The sequence below is a fragment of the Taeniopygia guttata genome, chromosome 1A, assembly GCF_048771995.1.
Source record: "Taeniopygia guttata chromosome 1A, bTaeGut7.mat, whole genome shotgun sequence".
Classification (NCBI taxonomy): domain Eukaryota; kingdom Metazoa; phylum Chordata; class Aves; order Passeriformes; family Estrildidae; genus Taeniopygia; species Taeniopygia guttata.
In genome coordinates this window covers 23,427,236-23,442,528 of record NC_133025.1, presented here as the reverse complement: position 1 = coordinate 23,442,528, position 15,293 = coordinate 23,427,236, and the positions used below count along the sequence as shown (strand labels likewise).

The following is a 15,293-nucleotide window of genomic DNA, read 5'->3' as shown; positions in this document are numbered from 1 at the left end:
ACAGGAAGATTTCCAAATACGGCTTAAATGTGACTTAAGTGTTGCATAAGCACTGGTATTTGGATTAGTCTGCTACAGGTACACCTTTCCTTCAACATGATTCACTGTAGCTGGATAATTTAGCTCACAGTCTTTGTACAGCTGAAGTATAAAATGGTAGTCTGAAATTCCCCTTTGCCAATATGGCTAATTCCCCTATTAGACACCTGGTGTTTTTTGTCTACCAGGAAGGAAGTGTCAGTAGAGACTTGGGCTGATAGGAATATGCTGCTAAGAATCTGGTTTAGTACACCTGCTTTGCAACTGCTGTATTTATAGAAGGAGTGGTACAGTTTAGAAAAGCTGCCTGGGAAGATTGCATGTCTCAGTAATGCCGACTCTGAGGCTTTGAAGTGATGGGGTAGTTAGAACACATCCTGCAGACAGTGACTTCAGCAGCTTTTGCTGTAAGGGCAGAGCTGCAGCTGTGGGGGTGCTTCTGGTGTGCCACCTCTGGAGCCGTCCAGAGTCATTGGATAGTTGCTGAGTTAAGTGGGGACAGTTTTACTTGCTCCCAGCCCAGCCTGACACACCATATCCTATGCACATGGTAGGATTAACAGCTAGCTTTCCATTCAGAATGTAGAAGGGATTTATTTTGGCTTCCTCTAAGTGATGAACATGAAATTTTATTTTCTTTTCAATACAGTAGAAGAGTTACTCTATGAGATTGGTGCTAGCACCACCAAGGTCATAGGTTCAACCCTTTTATGGGCCATTCACTTAAGAGTTGGACTTGATGATCCATCCTTGTGGGTCCGTTCCAACTCAGAATCTTCTGATACTATGATTCGGAAGAAGCTTACTCATATATTCAGAACCACACAAATTCACTGGCTCACACTTTCTGGGCTACCAATATAGAGTTATCATGGAAATGAACTCTATTATTATGGAGTCAAGTAGGTCGCAATTGGATTTGTTAGTTTTGGTTCATTTTAGTTGAGAAAAATGCAAAATAAGACCTTTGTCTTCCTTCTCTTTATTAAACTACTTGGAAATTATTAAACATAAGAAAGGGAGAAATGTCTGCTGACAGTAGGACTACAGTCCATTGAGAACTTATTTTAATTCCCAAATGCTGTGGCGCACTCTCAGACCAAAACTGAGGTACCACACAGCTGCGTGATCACTACCCCCTGCATACACACCACCACCCCACCCCACCCCAGTGGGATGGGGGAGAGAATTAGAAAAAGTAACACCAAAAAAAAAAAAAAAAAAATCCTGACTTGTGGGTTCAGATAAGAGCACTTTAATAATTGATACAAACAAAAAGGTAAGAATTGTAATTTCTAAAAAAGGAAAAATGAAACCCATAAGGAACAAGTGAGCCACAATACAGTTGCTCACCACCCACTGATTGATGCCCATCCTGTTTCATTTGACCCAGTTTCCATGGTGTGGAATATCCCTTTGGCCAGTTTGGGTAAGCTGTCCTAGCTATGTCTCCTCCCAGCTTTTTGTGCATCTCCTCACTGGCTGAGACATGAGACATTGAAAACTCCCTGACTTCTGATAAGTACTGCTCAGCAACAGCCAAAACATCAGAGTGTTATTGTGCTGGTTAGGGTTGTGGTAGAGTTAATTTTCTTCACAATGACTGGCATAGGACTGTGTTTTGGATTTGTTCTGAACACGATGATGATAGTGTAGAGGTGTTTTTGCTATTGTTGAGCAGTGCTCTTGGGTCCCAAGAGTGCAGTCCTGGGCCACTTGCTCTAGGATACCACAAAATGTCAGGTCCTGAGAGCAGAGTCCTGGGCTGCCTACTCAGGTAGACAATATTTGGGATACCCTGGGCTAAATTAGGCAGAACAATGCCAAAATATCAAGTAGAAAGTTTTATTCATGGCAGCAATAATGGCAGAACTAATCTTTCTTTCCAATCTTATTAATTCTGAAAAATGCTGAATGTTCAGCATTAATTAAATTTGGTAGCCTCCAAAGGGCATTTGGGATTTACAACCTATACCTTCACTAATATGAGTAACTTTCATGTGGATCACCTGGAGAGGATGCAGAACATTATTTTAATGCACTTTTTGCCAACTATACTTTGGTGTATGTGTAGAGAGCGATGTCTCAAAGTTCTAATGCCTGCCTTCATGAATTTGAGGAGATGAGGACTTGTTAGGTGGACTTCCATAGATATCTACGTCCCAGCTAGACCTGAGAATGGTGTTTCTTCTCAACTTCCAGGTCTTGAATATGTCTCTAAGCATGAAAATAACACTGGAAACATTCCAAACACATTAAGAGAAAGGAAGAGAAAGAACAAATGGAACACTTTCGTTAAAACACAGAACATGAATAATGCAACATAATAAAGTTACTGTAAGAGGAAACATTTCTGACAGTTTTGTCAAGCTCAAGAATCCAGATCAGTCAATCTGCTGGTCAGAAAAAATGAATATGGTTCTTACTATGAGTGCAAAAGAAGCCAGCTACAAAGAAAAAACCCAACAGATGAGTGCACTGTGCTTGACATACATTTTAATATAGTTTATATTCAGACTGCAATGAACAAGTTTTCACATCTGAACTGTGGAGAAGGAAAAACATAGATGCTATATAAAAGCAAAAACTCTTTAGAGCCTTTCCACAGCATCTCATTCAAATCATGTAATCTTTGGTTAAAACATCACGGTACTCTTCTATTGCTCTGCAAAGGGGATCCTGGTCCACATGAAGGTTTTTGGAAGATCCGGTACATCCAGTTTCAAGTTCAGCAGTGGCTGGGGGGAAACGAGATGAGATTCTTTATGTTACTTCTACAGCAGACAGGGAGAAATAAGGCACTGTAAGAAGATTTCACATAACTTGAGAGTCTGCACTCCTGAATAAGACTTCAAAATTTCCAAAGACACCTAACAAGGGACAAGCTGGGCAAATAGAAAGAAACAGATTTTGTGCACACGTGCTTATCAGTCAACAGCATTTCTAAAGCTAGTGACAGACATTCCAGAGGCTACATGATGGTAGAGGTACTACTGACTCCGAAGAAGGTTCTAAGCATCAGCACTTTATTTCAGTACTTTTTATACCCTTCATCTTTCATGCATTACACCTGTGTGCCCTCTCTACCCTTTGGTGATTTGTCAGTACACAGCATTCCATATCTCTTTGCCTTCAGTATTGTTCAACTGTCCTACACAGCTGAAGCACATTAGGGGTAAGGCTCAGCCACAACCCCATTCCCAATCACCACAAACTGTTCTTACAGTGAACATCTTGCGGGACTCCACACATCTCCAGTGGCCCTTAGCAGTGCTTCTTAATGTAGCCCCTGCAGAGCTCTTCAACCTGAAGTCTTTGATTTCCTTAAACGTTCAAAGTTGTGCTTTTTTGGAACACTACAACTACACAGCTGCAGTCCCTGCAGAGCAGTGACTCTGGAGGACCAGCTATCATGTAGCAAGTGGATTTCCTCTTTGGACGCCTGGCCTCAAGTTACAGAGCGTGTTTGAGGCTCCACGTTGCAGGCATTGAACTCATGTTTGCGTAAACACTACTGAATGATCTCTTCTAAAGAAACGTGGTCTTTTATCCCTGACCATGTTCTTCTTACTTGTTCAAAACAAGATTGACTGCAAGACCTAAGCTACAAAGCCATCAATCATAGCAAGAAAAATCAAGATCTAACAACGGAGAATATGTATGGTATGGTTTAGTACTGAATGCAACCCATGAACAGGGAAGAAAGGGATGGCTGAAATCTATAATGATCTATAAAAAACCTGGGGGCTTCTTTGATGTTTTTGCTGGAGATCAACTCTAGTGAATAGCAGCTTCATCTTAAGCCAAGTGTTTCTGAGTGGAGCAGTGGATGAATTTTCTTTCTGCTTGTTTTTTCCTAGGCAAGGGCATAACATTCTATGCAGTATTTTGGGAAGCAGGAATTTTTCACTTTCAAGTCGAAACTGGAGAGCTTGCAGAACAGAATCTCTGTGCTTAGCAGAATAAGTTGAAAATAATATCTTTAAAGCTGTCAAGACTTAGAAACAATCACCTTTTTCCTTAATAACACTCCAAATGTAATGGCACATTACCTTCTTTCAGTTCCTTAGTGATTTTTTCATCCAGTTCCTGTTGTACCTGGAATTATGCATCAAATATACAGTTAAGTCATAATATGACCCAAATGTATCTGCTGAAACTCCTAAAACATTCTTACACCCCACAGACAACGTGATAAAACCTAAAAATATCATCCCAAATAGAGATGACGGCCTGTGATGGCCAAGAAGATGCCAAAGCCCTGGACCGCCTGAGCTGTGTGGAAAGGCTGACAGAGCTGTGACTGTTTCTTTCCTGGAGTAGACAAAGCTCAGGCGACCTTGTCTGTGTGTATTAACTACCAGGGGGATGGAGCAACAGAGATGGAGCCAAACTCTTCTCAGTGGTGCCAAAAGAACAACTCCCCCCAAGACTCAAGTTTTTTCAAGCGTGGACAGTAAGGTCCTGGGGAAAAGGGATTCCTCCAGAACATGAAATGAGATATGGGTAGTGGAAGGAATCCGGAAATCTCAGGCCTAGACCAAAAGATGACCAAAAGCAAGACTAATCCTAAGCAAAGCCAAAGTAGTTGAACTGTTGGAAGAAAGCACATTCCCCAGTTTATGAAGCCTTCACAATGACAAGAAGGTCCACAGGACCCTCTGCAACATGTGCAGATGAATCAAGAGAATAAAAAGGTTTTGTTTGCCTATTATTTTTTTTAGTAACCTTTTTGTGATTCTCATCCCCGTGTGAGGAAAGAGCAATAGGTGGAAAGAAAGTCAACACATGGATTTCTCTGAAAATGAATGAAAAGGCCTTTGAATGAAAATACACCTTTGAGGACTCAGACAGTGTATCCACTGTTCTCCTGGTCCCCAGCCCTCTGGAGAAGGTATCACAGATGACTAGCCCAAACCTCCTGAGCAGGTACCTCTCACTGCTTACCTTTTCAGGCAGTAACATACTGGGTCACTTGCAGTGACCATCTCAGTAATTCTGTTTCAGGAGGTGATGTTGACTTAAGTTGGATCTTCTAAGACTCTGTGAAATGATACTCAGGGTCTAGGAACTCAAGTGCAGAGCAATACTTCTACTGCACACACAACTGCTGTTGCTACCCAGAACTTTTTGTCTGTCAGAATAGGCAAGGGTGGTAAAGAGACTTCTCCTCTAGTTTAACCAAGTTCTATCAGAAGAGGTGAAATCCATACATACGGTGCCATCTTACAGAAGCTGAACTACCACAGAAGCCGTAACTTCACAAAGACATAAAGCACAGAACTACTCGGCAGCAAGTCAGATTTTACTCAAGTAAAATCAGCAATTTCAAAGTGTCTCCAGATTTAGGCCAATGTGAGGCATCAGTAAGTTTGAATCAAAACCTAGCAGCATAAATAGACAAAACACTTGCAATAGCACCCAAGGTTAAACAGGATGGGCTACAAACCTTGTCACATATCTGGCTGCAGAGAAGAGAGAGATTTTTTGATTAAGGATCTGAAGAAAGAAAAACAGCCTTAAGTTCAAAGGTCTTCACTGAGACACAAGAACATGGCCTACATGTACATGAGGCAAGGAAAAAAGCTCACAATAGAAAGACCACTAAAATACAAGAAGGCATTTAGAAAATGAAACCAGAAAAGGAACAGAAGCTGAGAGAGCATAGGAGCTGACATTTCCTCTCTAACATTATGTAGGGAAACTGGTTTCATAAATCCACCAATTCACACTGGTTGCAGCTAGCAGAGTTCGCTATTATTTTCCATGTCAAGACACCCACATTCACTTGCAGCAGCTTTTGGCACAGCTGTTAGAATGGAAGCTTGAAAGTTTGTAAATATATCCAGTGGCCTTGAGTCCCAAAATCTTCTTGCAATACTTGCAACAGAGACATTTTCTGCCTAAGGCCCCATCTTCCAAATTCTGGTACACAGATCACTAACAGTACTTTCTATTTATGACTCAGAGAGGGAAGACAAGGTTTTAAGAGTTCAAAATTTTTACAACCATAATGACCAAGAATCTTCAGCCTTACAACATACAGCACTGCACTGTTCTGAGGATTCACAGTTGCTTTGGCCTATTAGACAATATGGCATGGAACAATAAATGGATTCTAACTTCAGGCTAAAAAGGAGAACCTAGCATGGCTACTCTTCAGCAGGAGTCGAGAATGGCATTTCAAAATGCTTACCTTGGTCACAAAGGTTGCAAACCTCTTTCTTGATGATAAGATCTTCTCACATTGGTTTAGGAAGCTTCCTTCTAGACTGAGACTTCTGCTCAGTCCCAAATTGTTGCCAAGATGTCCCAATGCAGTTGAATACAGAACTGGAGTTGCAGCCAGACCTCCACTGACAATGCTGCTTGTGATTAACGATTTGCTTTTATGGCGCTCCCGGAGGAGCTTTGCATTGGCTTCTTCAAGTCTCTCATTAGCTCTGAAACATTTGGAAACACACAAAAAGTTACCTTTGGTAGTAACACTTTCCCAGAGTTACTCTCCAGGTCCTTAACTATTATTTAACTTCTGAGATGAAGAACCTCCAAAAGTAGTACATCATTTGACCTGAGCTTGTTTGGAGGGCCTGTTTCTAAGACATCACACTAGGTGCAAGGAGCAGCATCACCAATGTTTAGGACTTCTCAGCATGAGGGCTTCAAAGCCTCCTGTGAAAGCCATGTGTTTACATGGTTTACCTTCTGGAAGGTACGTCACCTCTGAAACAACTCTGGGCTGAATCCCCCTTCCCAAGGAAAGCTCAAAGCTCAGAGCCACTGCTTAAACAGAAGCCAAAAAAGATAATATCCATTTTTGCATCACAGAATCCAATTCTGTTGTCTAAGGGCCTATTTATACTCAAAGAGTAATGGACATGAAATTAATCTTTTGTGTGGTACGCAGGATGAAGAGATTATAGAGACTGGCAAAAAAAAGCTGCCAGTTAAAAAATCATCAGCTTGAAAAGTATTATGTTCATGCCATAATGTTGCTACTGTGGTGTTGCTGTTGGAACACTAAAGAGAAATGAAGAGAAGGCTGATGACAGGGAAGGGTCTTTCACCAGAACTATGCCATCTTATGCTTGCACACATGATGCTAAGAGGTGGAGAAGAGTGATTTGGAAGGAAGATGCATGAGGAAACAAGAGTCACTTTTATTATCACTCAAAAAAATACGGACTTGCCTTTCCAGTTCCTTTGCTTGGCATTTGCTGATATTCACTTCCTTCAGATACAGCTCCTTGTACTTTTGCACTTCTGCCTGTGTACACTGTTTTTGAAAAGTAGTCTCTTGTTCAGTATCTTTTATCCTTTCCAATTCACATTCAAGATCTCTAATTCTGTCTTTTAGCTGGTTGGTCAGTGAGTCATGACTGGTTCTGCTTTGTTTTATGAAGTCCTGAGTGGCTGCCTGTGCCTGAAGGAGACAGTGCACCTTCAACCACCACAAAAAAAAAGAGAAATCTCCCCACCTGTCAGTTGCATGTATCCAAGTTCAAGAGCCCAGCTTGGCTTACAGAGGCAGCTGTGCCTCCTCACTACCATCAGCAGTTAAGGCAGAACCCTGGAGCTACTACCGTAAGTAGTAGCTTACGGTAGTAGTAGCTTTCTACTAGAAGCTACTAGTAAGCTACTAGTAGTAGCCCAGATTAGTAGTACTGTTCAAATCTACTAATGAAAGGGCACGATCTCTGTAGGACAGGGCACAGAGAACACTCAAAGGCCACTTGCTATGAAAGCCAGGTAGGTCCTCAGCTGCTTTCTGAGGAGCCTCTATTCAGCAGAATGCAGGAACTGAGTTCCCCTTGGTTCTCTGGGAAAACCACATTGCAAAATTTCCCTATAGAAATAAGTAACTAGCCAAAGATTCATCACTAGGGAAATGTATGAGCAGCTTACAGAAGTAGTGGCTTGCAGGTCTCTCTGCAGGGCGTCAATCCTATCGCTTTGTTGCTGGACAGTGCCTTCCAAAGTGGTATTTTCAAATCCAAGGCTTAAAAAGAAATAGAGGTCTTACTATAAAAATCTGCCAGGATGCCAATTACAAAAGAACAGAGTAAAATATTGAAAATCAAGAGCATCATTCAGAACCATAATGATTTGCTCTGATGCAACAAGGACTCTAGTCTATGGTTTCCAAACAGCTTCTGCAAGCAACAGACCTGGAGAAGGCATCACAGATGACTAGCCCAAACCTCCTGAGCAGATACCTCTCACTGCTTACCTCTTCAGGCAGTAACATACTGGGTCACTTGCAGTGACCATCTCAGTAATAATACAGAATTGGAGTTGCAGCCAGACCTCCACTGACAATGCTTCTTGTGATTAACGATTTGGTTTTATGGTGCTCCCGGAGGAGCTTAGCATTGGCTTCTTCAAGTCTCTCATTAGCTCTGAAACATTTGGAAATAAGGGTTCTTCCTTAACTGCTGATTGTCCCACTGTGTTGTTCTCTTACCGTTGCACGTGTTCTTCAAGTTGCTTCACAGTCTCCAAATATGCCGACAGCTGGTCCTGCAGTTTCAGGGAAGAAGCTGCTGTTTCTCTTTCCTTCTCATCCAATGTAGCCATCAAGTTCTGAACACAACGCTCAGAATTTAGGTATTTTTCTTCCACCTCCCGCAACTGTCAAATCACAGAAAGAATCCACAGTCATCAAGTGAGCTTTTATACAGGGCAGTCACCTACTGCCCAAGGATTTACATGCTGCAGATATCTGCCCATGCCCTCTGCCCAAAGAACTGTAATCATCTCAAGTACCTTCAAAGTTTTGCTTCTACCAGCAAACGAACACAAGCTGTGTTACTTTGCAATATTCTAGAGCGGCCTCTCCCATCCCTCCACAGATTTCCTAAAACATGGTTCTAAGCACTGACACTGCTGCTTCAACCCTTTTGGGAATCTGTGATGATCCTCTTTGCATTCACTTTATTTGCTACTGCATGAAGTCAAATGCTTTTATTTCTAAAGAATGAAGGAATCTAGGAAGTGTTAGAGAAAAACTGCTCCAGTACACTGATGTTTTTGAGGTAGGATGGGAATGAAGAGACTTTGAATCAGAAGGTGAGAGAATACAACTTATTTATATTCTTTCTCAGAACTTTTCCAGGCTGGTTAGAAATTTTCTGCTTTCTTTTTAACTGAATCCAAGACCTACACTGGACCTGCTCTGGAGCACAGCATGACAGAACAGGGAGTATTCAATAAAATTTCCACACAGAAATAGGTCACTAGGCTCAGGAGTCTCCAGTAGAGAAATTTATGAGCAGCTTACTGAGGCAGAGGCTTGCAGGTCTCTCTGCAGGGCTTCAATCTTGTCCCTTTGTTGCTGAACAGTGGCTTCCAATCTGGTATTTTGAATTTCAAGGCTTAAAAATAAATATAGGTCTTATTGCTAGAAAATCCATCAGAAAAAGCACCAATTCCATCATGAAGTCACAGAACTGAAAACAAGAGTGTCTTCTAAACTCAAAGTATGTGTCCTGTGGTTTCCTTCCGGCCCCTGCAAGCAACAGACACCTTGTCCCACTGCATTGTTCCCTTACCGTTGCAGGTGTTCTTCCAGTCCTTTCATGGTAGTCTGGTTCTCCAAATATGCCAACAGCTGGTTCTGCAGCTCCTGGGCAGCAGCTAGCACTTCTCTATCCTTATCATTCAAGGTAGCCATCAAGTTCTGAACACAACGCTCCAAATTTAGGTATTTTTCTTCCACCTCTTGCAACTGTCAAATCACAGAAATCACAGAAAGAATCCACAGTCTTCAGCTGTGCTTTTATACAGGGCAGTCACCTACTGCCCAAGGATTCACATGCTATAGATATCTGCCCATACCCACTGCCCAAAGAACTGTAAATCATCTCAAGTACCTTCAAAGTTTTGCTTCTACCAGCAAATGAACACAAGCTGTGTTACTTTGCAATATTCTAGAGCGGCCTCTCCCATCCCTCCACAGATTTCCTAGAACATGGTTCTAAGCACTTACACTGCTGCTTCAACCCTTTTGGGAACCTGTGATGATGCTTTTTGCATTCACTTTATTTGCTACTGCAGGAAAGCATAAACTGAAATGCTTTTATTCCTAAAGAATGAAGGAGTCTTGGAAGTGTCAGAGGAAAACATCTGTGCCATAACTGCTCTGGAGCACAGCATGGCAGCATGGGGAGTTTTCTGAAGTGGCAGAGACCTCAAATGCAGCACTGAGAGAGGTGCCAGCTCCCGCTGAGCAGGAAGCAATGGATTCCTGAGGAATGGCAGCTCTGCTTCAGCATGGTGGTACCAGGAGGGATGGCAGCAGTTATATTCTGGTGAGCATCATTTCAGCAAAGGCTCCCAGGTGAACTATGCTCTCAGACCTGCTCTGGAGATGGGAATCACGCTGGGGTGCTTGTGCCTGGGTAGTGTTCTTAAACCAGGAAGATCTTGAATGTAGAGCAGAGAGAGGAACCCATGCCCTTGACAGTGGAGTGTGGAAACCGTGAGGAGAGGCAGCTCTACCTCAGCATGGTTAGAGGAGGAGGCAGGAAGGACAGATGCAGGTCAAAGCCCAATGTAACCACCTCTTCCTATGTCTCTCTCCTTTCCCCTGGAATACTGTCTTATTCTTTTTCAGGATCTATTGGAAGAAATGCACAGCTTGATTCTAAAGGCACAGGCTTTCCCTAACTCTGCTCAAACCCTAGCCAATTCCTTATGCAAGTGCAGGCTGCCATTCTCCAAGTCAGCCTCAAGGCTCATAGTAACTGCCAGTGGAGCTTTGGATGTAGATTGCTCTAGAACTGCATTGGCAACCTTCTGCTGCAGGTGTGGCACTGAGTCCTAGGGAAATGGTGTTCCACAAGCATGAAGTTTTTGCTGAGTATATTATGGGTGCTTTTACTTCAGTTGCAGAATTACACCTGTCTTCAGAGTGAATTCAAACTAAGAAATGCTGCTGGCCACCAGCAGGTAGCCAAAAAAAACAATGAAAAACCTCTTCTCCTTTTCCACTCAAAGTAGCCCAATGCTGAGGGGGGAAACAAGGAAAACTTCACTGCTTCTATTTGAGACTAGAAAGGCTACTCAAAGACCACTTGCTATGAATGCCAGGTCCTCAACTGCTTTCTGGGAAGCCTGTATTCAGGAGAATGCAGGCACTGAGTGTTGTATTATATTATTATATTTCTGTAATAGTTCTGTAATGGTTTGCCCCTCCACCTCCTATTTTCTCCCAATGGTTCCACTCCGAGTTTTCCCGCCGTTCCCTCTATGTCAATCCCCCTGGCAACGCTCGGTCACTCCCCTCTCCCCTCTGTGCTACCTTGTCCATCACTCGGTTCCCCATCCCATTCTTCCAGAATCTTCTACCCTGGGTGTCGAGGGACTGGATGAGGGCCCGGGGTCCCTCCCTTAAGTCTCGCTCATTGTTTTTTGTATCTGTCTATCCTTTCACCTTCCACTCCCCCAGATCCCTCCATTGGTCAATGGGCATTCCATTTACCAATGTTCTCCCTGTTACCACCCCTCTATTTAGATGTTGCAAAAGCCTCGAGTCCACGTTTAGCTGCTGTACACTTTGTAACTCGGAGATCCCCGGAGCCTGGATTAAACCTGAAACTGTTTCCCCAGCCTTGAGTCATCTCCCTCATGATCTCCTCGGACGCCGCCTCTCCCCCAAACAAGGCAGGCAGTGTCACTTTCTGCCCCAGACGCTCCCCAAGTCCCCTCAAGATACAGGGGAGTGACCCCGCAGCTGACCGTGCCTCTGCCGGGGAGGGGAAGCCAGGGGGCTTCAACTAAGCACGGTGGCACCTGAGCTCCCCTCAGATCTTCAGAAAAATCCAAAATAAAATTTCCGCACAGAAATAGGTCACTAGGCTCAGGAGTCACCGAAAGGGAAATTTATGAGCAGCTTACTGAGGCAGAGGCTTGCAGGTCTCTCTGCAGGGCTTCAATCTTGTCATTTTGTTGCTGAACAGTGCCTTCCAATCTGGTATTTTGAATTTCAAGGCTGTAAGAGAAGTAGAGGTCTTAATGAAGAAATTTCTCCAAGGAGAGCACCAATTCCAGATGTTGTGTGAAGTAACAGAATCAAAAGCTAGAGTGTCTTTCAAAATCAGAGTATGTGTCCTGTGGTTTCCTCCCAGCCCCTGAAACCAAGAGACACCTTGTCCCACTGCATTGTTCCCTTACCATTGCAGGTGTTCTTCCAGTCCTTTCATGGTAGTCTGGTTCTCCAAATATGCCAACAGCTGGTTCTGCAGTTCCTGGGCAGCAGCTAGCTCTTCTCTATCCTTATCATTCAAGGTAGCCATCAGCTTCTGAACACAACGCTCCAAATTTAGGTATTTTTCTTCCACCTCTTGCAACTGTCAAATCACAGAAATCACAGAAAGAATCCACAGTCTTCAGCTGTGCTTTTATACAGGGCAGTCACCTACTGCCCAAGGATTCACATGCTATAGATATCTGCCCATACCCACTGCCCAAAGAACTGTAAATCATCTCAAGTACCTTCAAAGTTTTGCTTCTACCAGCAAATGAACACAAGCTGTGTTACTTTGCAATATTCTAGAGCGGCCTCTCCCATCCCTCCACAGATTTCCTAGAACATGGTTCTAAGCACTTACACTGCTGCTTCAACCCTTTTGGGAACCTGTGATGATGCTCTTTGCATTCACTTTATTTGCTACTGCAGGAAAGCATAAACTGAAATGCTTTCATTTCTAAAGAATGAAGGAGTCTAGGAAGAGTTAGAGGAAAACTGCTCCAGTGGACCTGCTCTGGAGCACAGCATGGCAGCACGGGGAGTTTTCTGAAGTGGCAGAGACCTCAAATGCAGCACTGAGAGAGGTGCCAGCTCCCGCTGAGCAGGAAGCAATGGATTCCTGAGGAATGGCAGCTCTGCTTCAGCATGGTGGTACCAGGAGGGATGGCAGCAGTCATATCTTGGTGAGCACCATTTCAGCAAAGGTTCCCAGGTGAACTATGCTGTCAGTCCTGCTCTGGGGCTGGGAATCACGCTGGGGTGCTGGTGCTGTGTTCTTAAACCAGGAAGCTCTTGAATGTAGAGCAGAGAGAGGAATTCTATATCCCTGACCAGGAAGTGGTTGAACCCTGAAGAGAGGCAGCTCTACCTCAGCATGGTGGGACACAAATGCAGTAGGAACTGAGGAAGATCAAAGATCAATGTAACATCCACTTCCTTAGGTCTCCTTTTGGCTCACAGGATACTCTTTTATCCATTTTTGTGATGGACAGGAAAGCATCAAGCACCTTATGGTTTATTTCTTTAGGAACAGGCTTTCTATACCTCCATTTCAACCCTCTCCAACTCCTCCTGCCAGCGCAGACTGTCTTCCTCAACATCAGCCTCATTGCTTGTATTAACCTCAAGAGCAGTCTTAAAGCATCTAAAATTTGATAGGAAACATGTCAAATTCAGCATCATTCGCCCCCTGCTTGCTCCCAAGTCTACTTTTTCCCTCTTTACTACATGTACAATGAAAGGACAGCCATGTACATGGAAGCTTGGAGAATTCAGCTTAGAAGGAACCTCAGGATGTCTCCAGTCCCACTGCCTCTGCAGTGCAGCCTTGACTACAGGGTAAGGCCATGCTGTTTAGTGCTCCTTCAACTACTCTTTAAAATCCCCCCATATGCAGCTGCATGAACTCCTGGGGCAAGCTGTTCAACTGCCTGATCATCTACATGCAAGATGTTTTCTTTTCATGTGTGGCTGGAATCCATCAAGTATGGTTGGAATCCATCAAGTCCCCTTGGACAAGTTGTTTCTCTTTCTCCCAATGCTCCCATTCATAGCACTTAGGTCCTTTGCTAAAACCCCCTTAAAACCCCCCATGCAGAGCAACCGTGCTGCTGGTATAATGGTAGTGAGTTTGGGTCTGTCTGAGGAGAGTGCGCCACAGACAACACATTCTGGGAGTTCTCAGCAGACAAAGTACAAGACTACTGAAGGTCTGAGCAGCCAAGAGCAGACCTGCATTTACCAATCACACTGGAAGAGCTACAGAACAGAAGAGTATGGGTGAGGTCTAAGCAGCTGTGAAACAGTCCTGCCGAGTCGACAGCAAAGCGGCAGGCTGGCAGCATGCACTTCCAACAGTGCTCGAGCCATCCAGGCCACTTCAAGCCACGAAAAACTCTAAGAGTTCACTCTCCCAGCTGACAGGACAAATCTCGCTTTTCAAGCCATTAGCTTGAACGCGATCCCACACACGGCCTTAAGGGCGGGTGCTTCCACGTGGCATCTAAAGGCGCTGGGGAGAGGGGTTGGTCGCACCATGCTGATGCCTTTTCCTGAAGAGAAGCTTGCTGAGGACTAGTGAAGCTTGGCTCAGAAAATGCCGCGACAGCGCCTGCCAGAAGCAGCCAAGGTGTCCGATCAGTGGCCCACAGAACTGACCGCCTCCGCTGGCCTCGCGGGTCCCTGCCGAATCTCCTGAAATACCAGCGCCACCGCCTCAGCCATGGCACGTCGCGGCTGTGCAGCCCGCCCTGGACCTTGTCACTGAGCTCGGAGGCACCAGTGGCGGCGGTGCAGGGCTGCCCACACGGGCTGCTGGATGGCCGCTGCTGTCGCCTTCTGCTGAACAGCCCCCCGACTCTCTTCCGCAGGGCGTGCGACGACATGGCCCTGCTGCGGGCGGTCAGCAGCAGGAAGCACCCGGCGGGCTGCTTGGCCCCGGGTGTGGATGGGGATGAAGGACAGGGAAGCGAAAAGAACCAGAACAGGCCCTCAGCACAAGGCAGAAAAGGTAGCCCCGCGCAGTGGCGGCGGCCTAGATCCTCCGAGACGGCGCAGTGCTGCCAGCGTGGGCCGTGCTGCTGCTCCCGGAGCGGGTTGGGCAGCTCTGAGCGCCGGCTCCGGGCACCGGCAGAACCTGCGGCGGCACGCGGGGATTTACCGGGCGTCACAGAGGCCGCGGCGCGGGCGGAGGGGACGCCGGGCAGGGGACGGCGGGGCCCGGGCAGGCGGCGGCCCACGGCTCGTGAGGCGGGCGGCGGCTCGTGAGGCGGGCGGCGGCTCGTGAGGCGGGCGGCGGCTCGCCTCGGGCTGCCCCGGGCTGCTCCGGCCGGGCCGCAGGCTGCGGCCGGCGCTCGAGCAGCTCTCGCCTCATCCGCTCTGGGCTCTTCCCTCAGCGTATGGCCCGGGCGACGCTGGGCTCACGTCCTCGAAATGAAGCTCAGGGTGGGCTCGGATCCTAGTCCGAGCGGGCAGGGTCTCCCGGAGCTCTGTCATCTTGGAGATG

At 45.4% G+C, this 15,293-nt stretch overlaps 1 protein-coding gene across 2 annotated transcripts; it reads right to left on the bottom strand.

Moving 5' to 3' along the window:
* Positions 1–2,513: 2,513 nt before the first annotated feature.
* Positions 2,514–15,088, bottom strand: LOC105758561 (ankyrin repeat domain-containing protein 26-like). 2 transcript variants are annotated; one of them, XM_072921569.1, is made up of 11 exons: positions 14,949–15,088; positions 12,214–12,389; positions 11,938–12,031; positions 9,591–9,766; positions 9,320–9,413; positions 8,504–8,670; positions 7,945–8,038; positions 7,230–7,462; positions 6,236–6,482; positions 4,092–4,137; positions 2,514–2,777 (listed from the first exon to the last, which is right to left on the bottom strand). In XM_072921569.1, exons 2-11 carry the CDS (start codon positions 12,333–12,335, stop codon positions 2,656–2,658), a joined length of 1,395 nt encoding a protein of 464 aa, XP_072777670.1. In that variant the 5' UTR covers positions 12,336–12,389; positions 14,949–15,088; the 3' UTR covers positions 2,514–2,655. The 2 variants fall into 2 exon arrangements, with proteins under 2 accessions (XP_072777670.1, XP_030113128.4); XM_030257268.4 differs by lacking the exon at positions 14,949–15,088 and adding an exon at positions 13,334–14,377.
* Between the last annotated feature and the right edge of the window lie 205 nt (positions 15,089–15,293).